The following is a 16,619-nucleotide window of genomic DNA, read 5'->3' as shown; positions in this document are numbered from 1 at the left end:
GCTTACTCTCTATTTAAACAAAACAAGTAATTGTTTATTCAACAATATAAACATGGATATCATGCAGTCACTTTTTCATACTCTCAAACACCATCCACTCTCTCATGTCTGCCTTCTCCACCCACCTACACACTCCCTGGATGCATTGCATTCTCTAGCCTATTTCTGCCCATTCTGGATGCTGTGTGTTCCTCAAGGAGTGTGTGTGTTTGTGTGTGCAAGTAGTCTGTGTGGGCCAAGTGTCTAGTTAGTTAGGCTGGAGATGGATACAGAGGGCACGTGACCCCTCGGATTTGTCCTGTGGGTTTCCAATCTATCAACCTCATAACTATCACTGAAGTTGGAGACTTTTATTTCCCACACCAACTTTAAACATCAACTATCTGAGCAACTAACCGATCGCTGCAGCTGTACATAGTCCATCTGTAAATAGCCCACCCAATCTACCTACCTCATCCCCATACTGTTTTAATTTTATTTACTTTTCTGCTCTTTTGCACACCAGTATCTCTACTTGCACATCATCATCTGCTCATTTATCACTCCAGTGTAAATCCGCTAAATTGTAATTATTCACTCCTATGGCCTATTTATTGCCTACCTCCTCATGCCTTTTGCACACACTGCATATAGACTTTATTTTTTCTACTGTGTCATTGACTTGTTTATTGTGTTATTGGCTTGTTTATTGTTTACTCCATGTGTAACTCTGTGTTGTTGTCTGTGTCACACTGCTTTGCTTTATCTTGGCCAGGTCGCAGTTGCAAATGAGAACTTGTTCTCAACTAGCCTACCTGTTTAAATAAAGGTGAAATAAAAATTAAAACATTAAAGAATAAAAAAAATAGCTACCCAGAAGCCATTTTAGGCTATCAATCAGTTAGAGTATCTAGCTTGTCTAACTATCTTAGCTGGCATTCCTGCTGGCAAGGCTGGTAGACTTTAGAAATAACTAGATGTACTTTACAATAATCACATTCCTTTCATATTTTACCCAGATTTGAGCAGCGATACATAGAAGCATATTTAGTTTCTTTAAAAAAAGAACCACCAGTCAGGAGGATACAGACAGCTCAAGAGGTATGCTTAGATATACAGAGAAATATAACATTTTCTGTTACATAGAATTAAGCATAATGATTATGGCTCTAGATTGCAGAAAAAAAAGCTGATTCGGGTGAAAAATGCTAAATTATCCAATTTACGGATGGGGGATCTAGCACCCTCCGGACCACCCCCCCGCCATCCTCATGTAACTTTTGCCCCCTCAGATTTTTGGGGTGCATGACATCCTTGGATGGATATAAAGGAAGTGGGATGGACTGAACACAGTATGGATGTCCTCTGCCTCAGAAGACCAAGAAGTAGAAGACCTCTCAGAATCACCTTTATTTGACCTACAGTCAATCTGATATTTTAAGAGGGCAATCATTAATTCTTATTCATAAGAAAATCAGAATTCTCTGTTCCAATTAGGCCTACTATTATAAGAATTTTAGGAAAGTGAACAGTGCATCCGGAAAGTATTCAGACCCCTTGACTTTTTCCATATTTTGTTACGTTACAGCCTTATTCTAAAATGTATTAAATCATTTTTTCCCTCTTCAATCTACACACAATACCCCATAATGAAAAAGCAAAAACAGTTTGACATTTTTACAAATTTATTACAAATAAAAATTTAAAAAATAAACCATTTATATATGTATTCAGTCCCATTAGTTACTCAGTACTTTGTTGAAGCACCTTTGGCAGCGATTACAGCCTTGAGTCCTCTTGGGTATGATGCTACAAGCAATGGGAGTTTCTCCCATTATTCTCTGCAGATCCTCTCAAGCTCTGTCAGGTTGGATGGGGAGCATCGCTGCACAGCTATTTTCAGGTCTCTCCAGAGATGTTTGATCTGGTTCAAGTTCGGGCTCTGGCTGGGACACTCAAGGACATTGCAAGAGGCATCACTACAATCCATGGGTTGAATCCAGGCTATATCACATGTGGCCGTGATTGAGAGCCCCATAGGATGGCGCACAATTGGCCCAGCATCATCTGGTTTTGGCCGTGGTATGCCGTCATTGTAAATAAGAATATGTTCTTAACTGACTTGCCTAGTTAAATATTTTTTTTTGGTTCCCTTCCCGAGATCTGGGCCTCGATACAATCCTGTCTCAGAGCTCTACAGACAATTCCTTCAATATCATGGCTTGGTTTTTCTATGGCATGCACTGTCAACTGTGTGACCTTATATAGACAGGTGTGTGCCTTTCCAAATCATGTCCAATCAATTGAATTTACCACAGGTGGACTCTAATCAAGTTGTAGAAACATCTCAAGGATGATCAATGGCAACAGGATGCACCTGAGCTCAATTTCAAGTCTTATAGCAAAGGGTCTGATTACTTATGTAAATAAGGTATTTGTTTTAACATTTTTATAAATTAGCAAAAATATCTAAAAACCTGTTTTCGCTTTGTCATTATGAAGTATTTTGTGTAGATTGATGAGAGGTGGAAAAATGTAATCCATTTTAGAATAAGGATGTAAGGTAACAAAATGTGGAAAAGGGGAAGGGGTCTGAATACTTTCCGAATGGACTGTAGGCCTAATAGAAATTATTCAGCCTAGTATAAATAGTGAAGCCTATAGTTTAGTTTTCATTAATAATCTAGACTTTCTTTTCACACACACAGCTTTTGATAAATTAAAAAAAGATTGCTTATTTGGTTGAGAGGGCGCAGATAGAACGTGTGTCAGCATGCTTCAACGCCTACGTGGTGACCCGAAGGACACATAGACAATGGTGCTTTGTGCAAAATCACACAGCTGTGGTGAACATATAGGCCTACTCAACATAAACCATTTAACCAATTCGCCCCAAGTTAAACCAATCAAAACAACCATGGCCAGATATGCCTAAATGCTATTAATTTACGCAAAATCAACTTCGGATTTTGTTCAATTAATTTAAGATAGCCTATTTATCACAACAAACCTACAACGCTGTAGGACTACTGTACATCAAATTCACAGTGATGCATGTTGCATCATTGGGGAATCCCCTATCTTATGCGTCATGCAGAGAATCTACCCAACCGATCGGAAACAGTCCTTCGCCACCACCCACCAGATGATTCTGCCGCACAAGGCTATTACTGTATGTCCATTTTGTTTACACGACTGCGCTGTATATCAATACGATGTATCTGTGAAACAGCACCCAATATAAATAACTGATCTAGTGCAATAAAGGTTAGATTAATTAAATCGAAGGTTATGCTATTATCAGCATAGGGTATCATACAGCCCACCTCACACATTTATGTGACTGACCAGAATGGTAGCCTATGTGGTCCTCAGTTTGTATTGAATAGGCTTAGACAGGTGCATCTTATTGCGAAGTGGGCAGACAAAATCAGAAAATGAAAGGGTTAATAAGCAAACCTCAGCCTTTCAAGCCCCCGCCTCCCACATCTCCAATTTGAAAGCCGCCTCTCTACCGGGAGAGGAAAGCTCTTTTTCGGTCAGATGGCGTGCTGCAGTCCGCCCCCAGGTTTCTCGCACCCACACAACCAGCAAAAAGGCAGCCAGCAACCAATACGGTTCGTCAGGGGAGGATATCTGCTAACGAATCCAGACGAGTTACGATATGCTCAGGGATTTAGCTGATGACAACACCACTCCGAAGTGAGAAAGAAAACGATTGTACAGGGAAAGAGAGCGATTATACAAATCAATGTAAGGTATTTACAATAGGCTGTGTACAATAGCTCTGTTGATCACCGTTTTTTTATTTTTTTTGTCTCAGCCCTTTCATTGATAACAATTTAACGGGATTGGATGGGACTTTCGACAAGGTTAAAAGTGAGATAACCATAAGGCTTTTGCTCATTTACCTTTAGCATTCAATAATCGAGCCTATTACGAGGCGGCACATATTGCGCGAAAACTGGATTCTGTTGCTGGAGACACCACTCGGTCACTCAGTGAGCGCGGGTCCCCTCTGCCAATCCAGCCGTCGGACGACGTGGACGAGGTAAGAGATTACATTAGAGTCATTTAAATGTTTTATGATGAAATATTACATGCGTGTAATTCCATAGATATATGCATTGTCTGGTTTTGGGCTTGGACGGATGTGCGCGTAATACTATTGTCATAGTTTTTTCAATTATTGTTTTCGTAACCATCGCTTTGTGCGTTATATGAACTATCAAATTCGGGTTTCATAAGAGTAGACAAACTATTTTTTATTATCACAACTTGAATAAGAGATCAAAAATTGTGCATTTCTAAACTGTAGGCCTACATTTCCCCAATAATACCATGCGTACACATCCTGCATATTTGAGGTATAAAGGGTTGGGCACCCACATGTGAAATGTTGCCAAAGATTACCACCAATAATAATATACTATCAGGAAAAGTAGGCTATTGGAGTATAAGTCTCTAATTTAGTAATTTTGGTTGAATTTTTTTTAAAGATATTGACATTGTCTTCTTATATAAGACATCTGATGGATTTGGACTTTAGGTGTTCTTATATGAGACATCTGTTCCCAGATATAGTATCACAGCAGTAGTTACCACACCACAAAAAGATTGGTAGAAAATTGCTAACATTCCAAAGAAAACATAGATTATACCATATAGCAAACAAATGAATAAAGCATTCTGTACACACAACACAATACTCCTTCCATTGATTGATAAGCCATTTATTAAAACTTAAGACTCTTGAGTAACTCTCCTCTGGTCTGTTCCTTCTTTCCCACCTCCAGTCCTGCGCCATGTCTCTGCCACGCACGCTGGGCGAGCTGCAACTGTACCGGGTGCTGCAGAGGGCCAACCTGCTGGCCTACTACGACACCTTCATCCAGCAGGGTGGCGACGACGTGCAGCAGCTCTGTGAGGCTGCAGAGGATGAGTTCTTGGAAATCATGGCGCTGGTCGGCATGGCGACTAAGCCACTGCACGTGCGCCGTCTGCAGAAGGCCCTCCGCGACTGGGCGGCCAACCCGGCCCTCTTCAACCAGCCCCTGGCCAACGTACCCCTGGGGGGAATCCCTCTGTTCAAGGTTGATGGGACGGGTGCTAGCGGGACCGCTGCCGGAGGACTCAGGAAGTCCCTGAGCAACGGGCAGCCGGGGTCACCGTGTGACAGAGAGGACAGGGCATGCCTCACCCCTATGCACAGTGGGAGCCCCAGAAGCCCCTGCTCCCAGGCCTCACCGCAACCCCAGGACACCCACTACAGAGACAAGCTGTCCCCAATGGACCCCCACTGGCTCAGCCCTGAACAGGACGGGAACAGCGCCTCAGCCTCAGGGATGGACGAGGAGCAGCCCAGCCCACCTCTGTTCCCCCCTCGTCCCCCAGGTCCCTCCACGCCCCCGGCCTCCTCCTCCTCATCTCTCTCCCCGGCAGCCCTCTCGGCCTGGCCCGGGGGCCAGCTGGATGGGGAGACGGCGCAGGCAGTGGGGGAGAGCGTAGACAGGCTCCTGAGGACCCTACCCAGGTCAGACCCCAGAGAGGTGAAGACACTGCTGAGGATGAACAAGAAGATGGCCAAGACTGTGGGCCACATCTTCAAGATGGCACCCCAGGATGTGGCCAAGGAGGAGGAGATCCGTAAGTACAGCCTCATCTACGGCCGCTTCGACTCCAAGAGGAGGGAGGGCAAGCAGCTCACACATCACGAGGTAAGGGCATCAGTGTTTCTATATTAGAGGTCTCTGTGTACCGGTATGTGTGAGGCTTGAGCCTTGTCTTCTTTTTATCATGCTGTTCATATCATTCTAGCATTCTCTTTCCCCTTATTTTATGTCCTCCTCATGTTCAGCTGATCATCAATGAAGCGGCTGCACAGTTCTGTATGCGTGACAACGCTCTGCTTCTTCGACGGGTAGAGCTCTTCTCATTGGCTAGACAGGTGGCGAGAGAATGTGCCTACACCTCCACACTCAAGCATGCCAGGTAAGGGCACGAGCCTGCACAGGTCTTCCCTACCCCAATCTGATGACCATCCCACCCTCTGTCTCTTCCTCTATAACTAAGTTTTATCCCCTATGGGCCCTGGTCAAAAGTAGTGCACTACATAGGGAATAGGGTGCCATTTGGGATGCAGACAAAGAAACCCAAATAGAGTTACGATATTAGAAATTCAAATGTTATGCTCTGCTTTGCCTTGAGCATATATGATTCCTTTTCTCAACAAGATATGATCGTAGAGAAACTACTATGTGGTTGCAGGCAGCATAGGGGCGAAGAGAGGTGGGCGTATAGAACAGAGGGAAAGCTGGGAACTCCCACAGCACACATAGCTAAGCCTAGCCAAGGTCATGCTATTAGTCAGACTGCACTGCAGTCAGTGCATCAGCTTAAAAACAAAGTCATACTGTGTAACCAACAAAATGAAAGCACATTCAAATACTCAAGCTTCTCATATAATCAATAACAAAAACATATCTTTCAAACTCAATGAATAATGTATGTGTTTACTTTTAGTCACAAATAGCCTCGAGGTTTGGTTACTCGACATCAGTTTTTATATTGTAATTGGATATAGTGAGCTACTACTTGCTAATGAACAAAGCAGGACCAACTGAATCCTGGAGTTTGCACAAGAGGTTTGCTCTTCTTTTACTGCCTTCTTACTTTATTATACCTTCTCTTATTACAGATCAGGTGCAGATGACTGCAGCTTACCATCCCAAAAGAGAATAAAAAATGAGGTGAGTGGGCTTAAGTCTCTGAACCCCTAACAGAAAAGAGTAAAACTATACCAAACTCTCTCACTCTTGTTTAAATGTGTTATTGTGGGTGTACACAAGCTGTTTTGTCAACATAATATTGGTAATGTATTGGATATGGCATTGGTAGACAATGAATGAGCTGTAATGGCAATACATTATATGCTGTAATTTATACCATGGCTACAATTCAATTAGTCCTTTACAATATTGAAGCAATAAGGCCCGAGGAGGTGTGGTATATGGCCAATATACCATGGCTAAGGGCTGTTCTTAGGCATGACTCAAAGCGAAGTGCCTGGACACAGCCCTTAGCCGTGGTTTAATGGCCATATCACAAACCCCCGATATGCTTTATTGCTATTATAAACTGTTTACCAACGTAATTAGAGCAGTAAAAATAAATATTTTGTCATACCCATGGTATATGGCCTGATATACCACGGCTGTCAGCCAATCAGCATTCAGGGCTCGAACCACCCAGTTCATAAATCAATTTATACCATAGGTACTTTTCAGTAGTAATTGCATTTTAAGACACACAATATTACATTTTGGTGTGTGTTTCGGGTGATTGTGTGGAAGTGTGTATTTGAGATGTTTTGTGTATTTAATGGTTAAGTGTGTGTGTTTCAGGTGATAGTGTCAGAGTGTGTGTCCTCCCTCCATGGTGTTGAGGGGTCAGAGGGCGTGTCCCAGAGGGCTGACGAGGACAGCCTATCAGGAGAGAGTCTGGACAGCCTAACACAAGGTATGTACGGTGTCCAGATCCAAATATTATTTCTTAGTAACACTAGCTTGTATATCGGCTTAAGTCAAGTAAGTCTAGCATGTACACTATACACAGTAATTGTTGAACACATTTAGCACTGATCTTGTACAGTGTCACATAATCACATTCCATTCCCAGACATTCTTTATGTGTTTCTGTAAATGTCACAGAGCCCCACTGGCTTTAAAGCACCATTTATAATCAAGCCCAAATACTTCATGTTTTCTGTAGTGTCCGGCTGTGTCCCAAATGGCAACCTATTCCCTATATAGTGCACTACTTTTGACCGTAGCCCAATAGATAGGTTGGCTGACATCGTCACAAAAAATGTGTGAGCATCGATGAGGCAGAAGGCCATGTGGTGTTGTGATTCTGAACAGTCAAATAACTAGCAACAATGACAAGAAGCTGCCATATGGGGAATTGTAAGTGGCTCGTTTCAGCTCTTTGTATCTTGTTATTGATACCATGTATTCTTTTGAGGCGTTTTGACTCATGTCTATGCTAATATGGCTAAAATTCACTAGCTAGCGAATCAACAATTGTAACTATGTATTTGAGAGACAAGTGCTCATTGTGCAAATGTATTTGTTTTTAATAAACATTTGGAGACTAAAATGTATTTACATTTTGTCAACAATCTATGCCAACCCCATCTTTTTTGCCCCATAGTTGCGCACGTGTCGGTTTTGGTCTATGGGGAATTGGGTGCCATTTGGGACGCAAAGTCAGCCTTGTCAAGAAGCAGCTATATTTGATTGGTTCAAAATTGCATTCACACCTAACCTTGTCTGTCTTAGACGTAGGCTCACAGTGCAACCAATCTCCATCACCCCGCCCCCCCACCGACACCTCCATACCTGCCAACTGGAATCGCCAACTCATGCAACAAACGCTCATGGATGAGGGGCTGCGATTGGCTAGGATGGTGTCACATGACCGTGCTGGCAAGGTCAGCCTTAGGTCAGAGGGGACACATACCACAGGTGACTTTCTGAATAATGGCTTACAAACATTATCATCCAAGAGTTATCATACTAACACTCTTAAAGTGATAGGCCTGAAAAATTCAGACTAAACAGTTTTTGTGATGTTGAGATGACTCCACTCACAATTTTTTTTTGTGTAGATTCGGCTACATCTCAATCTCAAATGAATAGGATATATGCACCGTCTCATTTCATTGTTTTTAAACGGTGCCTATCTTAACCATTCATCTGAGATTGAGACATACAGCCAAATCTCACTAGAGCTACGCAACAGATGGCGTGGGACATTGACTCATCCTGATATTAAACCACTTTCGAGGCCTGAATCTTTTTAACTTAAATTTTGAAGTGAACTATCACTTTAACATACTGTCCCTGTAGCCAGTATCGTTTACATTGATAACAAGTAGAAACTGAGGTAGGGCTAAAAGGCCGGAGAGTTTTGCTACCGTCATTTAAAGACTGTTTCAAGGATCTTCGGTTTGAACCCAAGTGAGTCAGAATCTCTATTGTGATTCCTCCCACTAGCCAGGTCTGAGTTCTAACTAGCTGGGACTGGAGAAGAGAGAAAGAAGGAAAATTTGTTGGGGGATTTAGAGGGGAGGAGGTAGCTACAAACCATACTGAAAATTGACATGGATGTCAATACAGTCAAATTGCCATGAGGTCGAGTAGCGTATGTAAATAACTGATTATGACAACTCAAATGATTGTACTTAACCCTTTCCTGTCACATCTTATCACGCATCATTAAAATGTTAAAAGGTACAGCCATTCAGATGTTAATAAAACTACTGTGCCGTAGCACTAGGCTGTCACAGTAGGCAGGGTGGAGAAGATACAGGGAGATCGAGTGGGAGGAAGAGAGAATGATAGCGGGAGGGGCAGAGGAAGTGCTGTGGGGTGGTAGAAACAGACCCCCCCCCCCCCCCCCCTCAGCTGACGTCAGTGTGTTAGGCATGTGGGCTGAAGGGCGGGATGGATGGAGAGAGGGGGCGAAGGAGTGGGCTGTAATTGGAGGGGCGTTGCATTGACTCACCGAGCGACAGAACAAAAATAAAAACCTGTGGGCAGGGAAATGGCACATGCTTTTTTTCTCCCTCTCCCTCTACTTAAGAAGTAAGCAGAGGGGGGAAAACAACCATTTCATCTCTCTATGACATCGGTCTCCCTCTCACTTCCCCACCCTCGTCCTTTGTTCTTATCACTCACCTTGGTTTCCTTCTCCTTTTGTTTCACTCACTCAACACGACCTGTCTCCTCTGACCAAACTTTAACTGCACCTACGCCCTCTACAGTGTTATCCTATTAGCCTGTAGGTGGGCTCTTATTCTGTCAGACAAAACACTTGACATTTAATATTCCATTTCAAATATTAAAATTTGCTACCATAGTTGAATGGTGTTGTTGTATTTCCAGTTGTATTACTTTGAGTAAGTGAAGTACTCGTAAAAGTTATGACCCTAACCAATCTAATATGCATTAATTGGTGTACAGTTGACCATAGCAAGCACTCAAAGGTTCAGGGGGAGTAATAATGTATTGCCATTATATTGTCTCAGTCGGGCATATAGGCTAACAGCCCTCATCTTTCCTCTTCCAGACTTTGAGGCGAAGGCGGAGAGGAGGAGCTCAGTAGCAGTGTGCAGGAGCAGCAGCCCTGGCAGCACCAAAGATGACTCGGACCAAGGGGGAAAGTAGTGAAACCAACCACTCATCATCCTGAGAACCCATCAACAACCCTGCTTCTCATCACCTTAAATCCTGGAGGGCCAAACTCAGCAGGCTTTCCATCTGTACTTAAACCACTAACAGTAGTAGTAGTAGTACAGGGATGGGGGAGGGGACATGGAATAAATCATTCCTATCTATATCAAATCTACATCCTAAATGGCACCCTACATAATGCCCTACTTTTGATCAGAACCCTGGTCAAAAGCTGTGCATGATATAGGGAGCCATTTGGGACAGAACCCACAATTGGCTGAATCGGGTGGTTCAGGCAGAGGCAACACATCCTAAACCTGCAAATACTACAGCCCTCCAGTACTGAAATTGAGAAACCGGTGCTCTACAACTTTACCTCTGTATATAGTGTGCCCAAACCCTCCAAATAGCATTAGCCACATCTCCACAGGACTACTGTAACACTTACACAACTGTGGGAGGTTTGTCACATAATGTGACAATGTCTCAGTTTGTCCCCTATGAACATAATCCCAATAATCCCCTCCTCCCCCAGGACAATGGATGCAAAATGTTGATATCATGACTAACTTTTGGTGCTATTTTTGTTCTGTTGATACAAGGTTGTAACTGAGAAAGGACTTGTGATGAGGATAAGTATCTGTAATGACACTGCCGTTAAAGCTTGGTTTGCAAAGTGCCACTCGTTCGAGTGTTGACCGTTTGATAGTTAGATGATAAACAGAAATATGTGTACAGAGATGATAATCAGGTTCAGAGGCCTTTTCCTCCCAATACTGCAGCACGTGTCACTTACACCCACTGAGACTGTTCTTTTGGAGAGGTGGGTTTGGATGTTAATATGTTCATATTATTGAGCCCTTAGATTAGATTTATTGGTGAACTCAACATTCTTTGATTTAACTTGAGGCTTAAACAAGCAACAATAATTTACAAGCAACAACCATTTGCATAACTCTTACTTGAGGCAATTACTTAGATAACAATGACAAATGATCATCTCCCAATGTTTTATTTTTTTTATACAGTATGTTTGTCATATTAAACACTAAATTCTTTGACAATGGAGTTTGGGATAATTAAACTTTTATTTTTTACTAAGAAAACATCAGATGTTACTGGGTATGAATGTTGAAAAGGTGTTTGGATGATTAGGAAATCAGGATGAATCAAGGACATTTCATTTACTGCATCTCAAAAGGCCTTCAATATCCTATATAATGAACTACTTTTGACCAGGGCCCATATGGCTCTGGTTAAAGGTGGTGCTCTATAGAGGAAATATAATGCAATTTGGGATGCACACATTATTATCATGAGGTACCTAAACTGTAACCTCCTGCCTCACAAGCATTAAACAACCTCAGTTTGTTATGTTGAACAGAAGATTATTTATTTTGTTAAATCTCAATAAATGTTATTTTATTGTTTTAATCTTGTGGCCCCATTTGTTGCACTCCTTTTGTGGCCCCATTTGTTGCACTCCTTTTGACGGAGCATGAGAGTCAAATGTACGATAAGGCTGAATAAGCCTTCGTCATTCGAATGCTGCCAGCAATTAGGGAACTAATAGAAAAGCACTAAGTCCAAACAGACATTCCCACTCTCCCCCCAATATCACCACCGCCGTCAAGTTGTTTGTTCCTTCCAGTTCTGTGCTGAGTGCTAATCCTGTACAAACGATGCTTGCATGACTCACCTGTATCTGTGATGTCACCCTCTTTTCACTCCATGTGAGTGCGCACCCCCCACCACGATGGGAGCAGACTAAATATAGCGAGATATTGCTGCCAATCTGGTGGCTCGTTGAAGAGTTCTGCTGTGTGCTTTTGCGTCGCTGCTTTGATTGTGAAAGACCAAGGCTGCATCCCAAATAGCACCCTATGATATAGTGTACTACTTTTGACCAGGGCCAATGGCGCAAATTACTGATCACTGTGGCAACAAAATAACCCTCTGGGGAAAAAACTTGTTGAATCAACATTGTTTCCATGTCATTTCAAGCCTCAAAAATCTATGCGATGATGTTGAATCAACATGGAACCAGAGTTTTTTAGCTGATGTGTGTGTGGAGGTGGCGCAGGAAGTCCCCCCTGGTGGTGGTGTAGCCAGGGAACACAGCATTGCAGAAGTCACACACCTGAGACTGCATTGCCACCTCTGACATCAGCATCATTCCCCCGGTCTGGCTCAGGAACTCACTGTCCAAGAAGGAGCCACACGCCGAGGGCATCTAAGGGGGGAGGGGGGGGGGGGGGGGGGTGACTTGTCAAATTATTAAGTCTAATAAAACATTTAAATATGAATTCAAGGGGAGAAACCTACCCGGAACATTTGTCGGGTCGTATCATCAACCCAAAATCGACCTGCTTGCTTCGAGTCCCCAGAGACACTGGAGGGTGCCACCTCTCCATTATTACCCCCAGGTAGATCCAGAGGCCTGAGGGGAGCGGCTTTGAGGACCGCATTCCTTTCTGTCCCTGGATGAGCAAAGTCCAGCCGTAGTCTGCCCAAATCCCCCTCCAGGAGATCAGAGAGTGAGCCAAAGGCCCCAGATAGGACTATACCGCCACGGTGTGCAGCAGGGTTGTGTGTTGGTACCATTGGGGTTTCTGGCCGTGCAGGGAGAGACCCCAGGCTACCCTGGGTGCACTGGACTGGGATTGGTGCCATTACGCTGGGTTGTCCATCAGGAACAGGGGCTTCTCCTAAGGAAGGAACCAGATCTTATAAGTCTGTCAAACATCTTGACTGTATTGTACCCTACTAGATTAATTGATATTGTATATACAGTACGCACTGAATTCCCAGATTTTGGCATTCATCGTAACACAAAGAACCTGCAGAACAGGCATGTATGAGAAGCATATCATTTCTTATCATATAAAAAGGAGATGGGAGTGACCTCGCTGTCTCCTCAGTGTCTCTGTGAGTTGCTGGAGTAGAGCAGCCTGCTTCAGACATAGCGAGCGCAGTCGGAGGAACTCCCTGTACAGCTCTGTGTACGCCTCCTCCATCTCAGCAGCATAGGGATCTTTACAAAGCCAGTGAAAAAGAGACCCGTACATTACAATGTACATGAAAAATGATCACCTTCGAGTCCAAAAAATAAATGTTGATGTGAGACTTTTGCTCCTGTGAGTGTAACATACTATATAGCATGTTATGCTATCGTCAGTTGTGCGCAAGGTCTAGTTTCCCTCCCTCAACTTGAGTCTAAAGAAGGAAGTGATAAGGAAAAAGGGAACCAAGTCAAGGGGAGAGAATGGGGCCCTATCATACAAAACATCTGTGGGGTCTATGTCCAAAGTCAAACACAGAAATCACTGAACACATTTTACAGTATAACTAAAAATACCTGGCTCTAAATGTACTAAATACAACTGATACCTATCCAACGCCTTTATTTTCAGGCATAATAAAATCGTGTGTCTTTTTCAAGAGGCATATTCTATTTGTGAAGAGAATTGTAGACTGTACAGGAATTCATACACTTCATAAAACAGAAAGCATTCATAACATAACAGGAAGATACGGGCAATTCCATTACATGTCTTGTACAGGCTTTCTAATAAGGGAATGTAAAAGTTGAATTCGTGTTTGATACAGCCAGCTTACAAATCACTACTTCATTCACATGTTGAAGTGCATATGATTTTTGTGAAAACTTATAAGAGCTGTATTTGAAAACCTGCATATACAATTGACTGTCCATTAAATGTTAAATAACATACTGCAATTGTTGAAAACAAAGCATGTTGTTCCCCTAGCTTCATACTTTGTTTTCATTGATTGAATTTCTTATGAGATAAGGTCAACTCGGATCATTTTGGTTCAGGCATTTAAGACGTGGACGCACTTAAACTGACAAAGGTGAAGATTAATATAAACTTACGTTCATACGAGTGGTCTTTCTCAATGACACAACGGGAAATCACGTTGAACACGCTTTCATATCTTGAGAAGAGGCAGAGGACTTGTCCTAATGTTGATTGTAGCCTACCAGTGAAACAAAATCAACCCCGAAACAGGAACAGGAAAAGTTGTTATTCGTAAACAGTTCTTATGAATACCATTAACCGGATCATTGTTGAACTTTCAATGAGAGGCGCACAACAGAGAAGTTGAGTTGTTGCAGGAAAAAGGCAGAGTATATAAGATAAGGACACGCAACTTCGATATAGTTACTTTTTTATAGCAGGTTAGGAATCGAATTATCCTAACCTGCTGCGTAAATTCCCCAAACCTGCTACGAAAAAAGCCACTTCCGGTCGTAGTTGTATCGAAGAGGTGTTTTTTTAGGGAATCTCGATAAGGATACGCATGTAAAACGACTAACCAACATCTAAAACTGACTCTTACCGTAACCTACCACTCCGATTAATCGGTCGAGCTCCAGTTGAGATGTGTCTGTTACGTGAACTCTGTAAAGCATTTATTTGGTCTGCAATTTCTGAGGCTGGTAACTAAGGCCAGCATTCCGGAGTCGCCTCTTCACTGTTCACGTTGAGACTGGTGTTTTGCGGGTACTATTTAATGAAGCTGCCAGCTGAGGGCTTGTGAGGCGTCTGTTTCTCAAACTAGATCTCGAATGTACTTGTCCTCTTGCTCACTTGTGCACCGGAGCCTCCCACTCTTTTCTATTCTGTTTAGAGCCAGTTTGCGCTGTTCTTTGAAGCGAGTAATACACAACGTTGTACGAGATCTTCAGTTTCTTGTCAATTTCTCTCATTTTATAGCCTTAATTTCTCAGAACAATAATAGACTGATGAGTTTCAGAAGAAAGTTATTTGTTTCTGGCCATTTTGAGCCTGTAATCGAACCCACAAATACTGATGCTCCAGTCTAAAGGCGGACAGTTTTATTGCTTCTTTCATCAGAACAGTTGTCAGCTGTGCTAACATAATTGCAAAATGGTTTTCTAATGCTCAATTAGTCTTTTAAAATGATACATTTTTATTAGCTAACACAACGTGCCACTGGAACACATGAGTGATGGTTGCTGATAATGTGCCTCTGTACGCCTATATAGATATTCTATTAATACATCTGCTGTTTCCAGCTACAATAGTAATTTACAACATTAACAATGCCTACACTGTATTTCTGATCAATTCGATGTTATTTTAATGGACAAAAAAAAGCTTTTCTTTCAAAAACAAGTACATTTCTAAGTGACCCCAAACTTTTGAACGGTAGTATGTATATAATTAAAATATTAATATTATACAGTGGACACCTAAGGCTAAAGGCCTATGCATGTAATGCTCTGATGCAATTTAATATTCAAATCTCTGAAAGCTGACCCGTGAGGTGGACAATTGTTGTTTTAGGTACGTTGCCGAAAAACTAATTTAAAAAATAGGCTATGAAGTTTAGCACACACTCACTACACATCGAAACACAAGTGTTTTTGTAATTTGTTATAGCTGTTAAGGACACGTAAATGTGGCTTATTTGACCAACATCCCTGTTATTGATGGCGCTGTTTGCGCCAGGTCAGATCTGAATGCATATGTATGTTTGGTAAATTAAAATCGTCCCTGTCATGTTGTTCGATGCCAATTTTTTCTAAGGGAAACTCAAATGGTATATTGTTTTTATGAAGGTTTTAGAATATTGGTATGAAAATCTGTCGCCAATTGGATGGAAACCTAGCTATAGACACCCTAAAGACTAGTCCAATGTCACTTCTTTATGCCTGCACATCAGGATTTACCAGCAGCCCCAAACATCTAAAGAATAAGCTACCAGCAAAACAAGCTTGTAAGAATTATAATTAAAATCGCCCCTCATACTCCTCTGGAGGTTGAGAATATTTTTGTCTATGTAAATGTTTTGTATTTACAGTGCATTCCGAGAGTAAAATCAGACCCCTTGACCTTTTCCACATTGTTATATTACAGCCTTATTCTAAAATTGATCAAATATTTTTTTCCACTCATCAATCTACACACAATACCCCATAATGACAATGCAAAAACAGTTTTGGGATTTTTTGCAAATGTATTAAAAATACTTTAAGTATTCATACCCTTTACTCAGTACTTTGTCTAAGCACCTTTGGCAGTGATTACAGCCTGGAGTCTTCTTGGGTACTCTACAAGCTTGGTACAACTGTATTTGGGGTTTCTCCCATTCTTCTCTGCAGATCCTCTCAATCTCTTTCAGGTTGGATGGGGAGCTTCGCTGCACAGCTATTTTCAGATCTATCCAGAGATGTTCAGGCTCTGGCTGGACCACTCAAGAACATTCAGAGACTTGTCTCGAAGCCACTCCTGCGTTGTCTTGGCTATGTGCTAAGGGTCGTTGTCCTGTTGGAAGGTGAACTTTTGCCCCAGTCTGAGGTCCTGAGCGCTCTGGAGCAGTCCCTGCCGCTGAAAAAAATCCCCACAGCATGATGCT

At 42.3% G+C, this 16,619-nt stretch overlaps 2 protein-coding genes across 5 annotated transcripts; one reads left to right on the top strand and one right to left on the bottom strand.

The window, feature by feature from the left end:
- Positions 1–3,443: 3,443 nt before the first annotated feature.
- Positions 3,444–11,648, top strand: LOC109891226 (NGFI-A-binding protein 2). 2 transcript variants are annotated; one of them, XM_031825357.1, is made up of 7 exons: positions 3,604–4,030; positions 4,776–5,696; positions 5,837–5,970; positions 6,677–6,728; positions 7,383–7,497; positions 8,319–8,504; positions 10,111–11,648. In XM_031825357.1, exons 2-7 carry the CDS (start codon positions 4,785–4,787, stop codon positions 10,206–10,208), a joined length of 1,497 nt encoding a protein of 498 aa, XP_031681217.1. In that variant the 5' UTR covers positions 3,604–4,030; positions 4,776–4,784; the 3' UTR covers positions 10,209–11,648. The 2 variants fall into 2 exon arrangements, with proteins under 2 accessions (XP_031681219.1, XP_031681217.1); XM_031825359.1 differs by lacking the exon at positions 8,319–8,504 and having other exon boundaries at positions 3,444–4,030.
- Positions 11,208–15,048, bottom strand: LOC116374220 (uncharacterized). Of its 3 annotated transcripts, none has more exons than XM_031825362.1 (5): positions 14,577–15,048; positions 14,110–14,213; positions 13,120–13,248; positions 12,540–12,922; positions 11,211–12,447 (listed from the first exon to the last, which is right to left on the bottom strand). In XM_031825362.1, the coding sequence occupies exons 3-5, from the start codon at positions 13,229–13,231 to the stop codon at positions 12,268–12,270; spliced, it is 675 nt and encodes a 224-aa protein (XP_031681222.1). In that variant the 5' UTR covers positions 13,232–13,248; positions 14,110–14,213; positions 14,577–15,048; the 3' UTR covers positions 11,211–12,267. The 3 variants fall into 3 exon arrangements, with proteins under 3 accessions (XP_031681221.1, XP_031681222.1, XP_031681223.1); XM_031825363.1 differs by having other exon boundaries at positions 14,587–14,728; XM_031825361.1 differs by having other exon boundaries at positions 11,208–12,447; positions 14,110–14,807.
- Between the last annotated feature and the right edge of the window lie 1,571 nt (positions 15,049–16,619).

The sequence above is a fragment of the Oncorhynchus kisutch genome, linkage group LG5 (assembly GCF_002021735.2).
Source record: "Oncorhynchus kisutch isolate 150728-3 linkage group LG5, Okis_V2, whole genome shotgun sequence".
Classification (NCBI taxonomy): Eukaryota; Metazoa; Chordata; class Actinopteri; order Salmoniformes; family Salmonidae; genus Oncorhynchus; species Oncorhynchus kisutch.
This window is presented reverse-complemented; position numbering and strand designations above follow the sequence as displayed.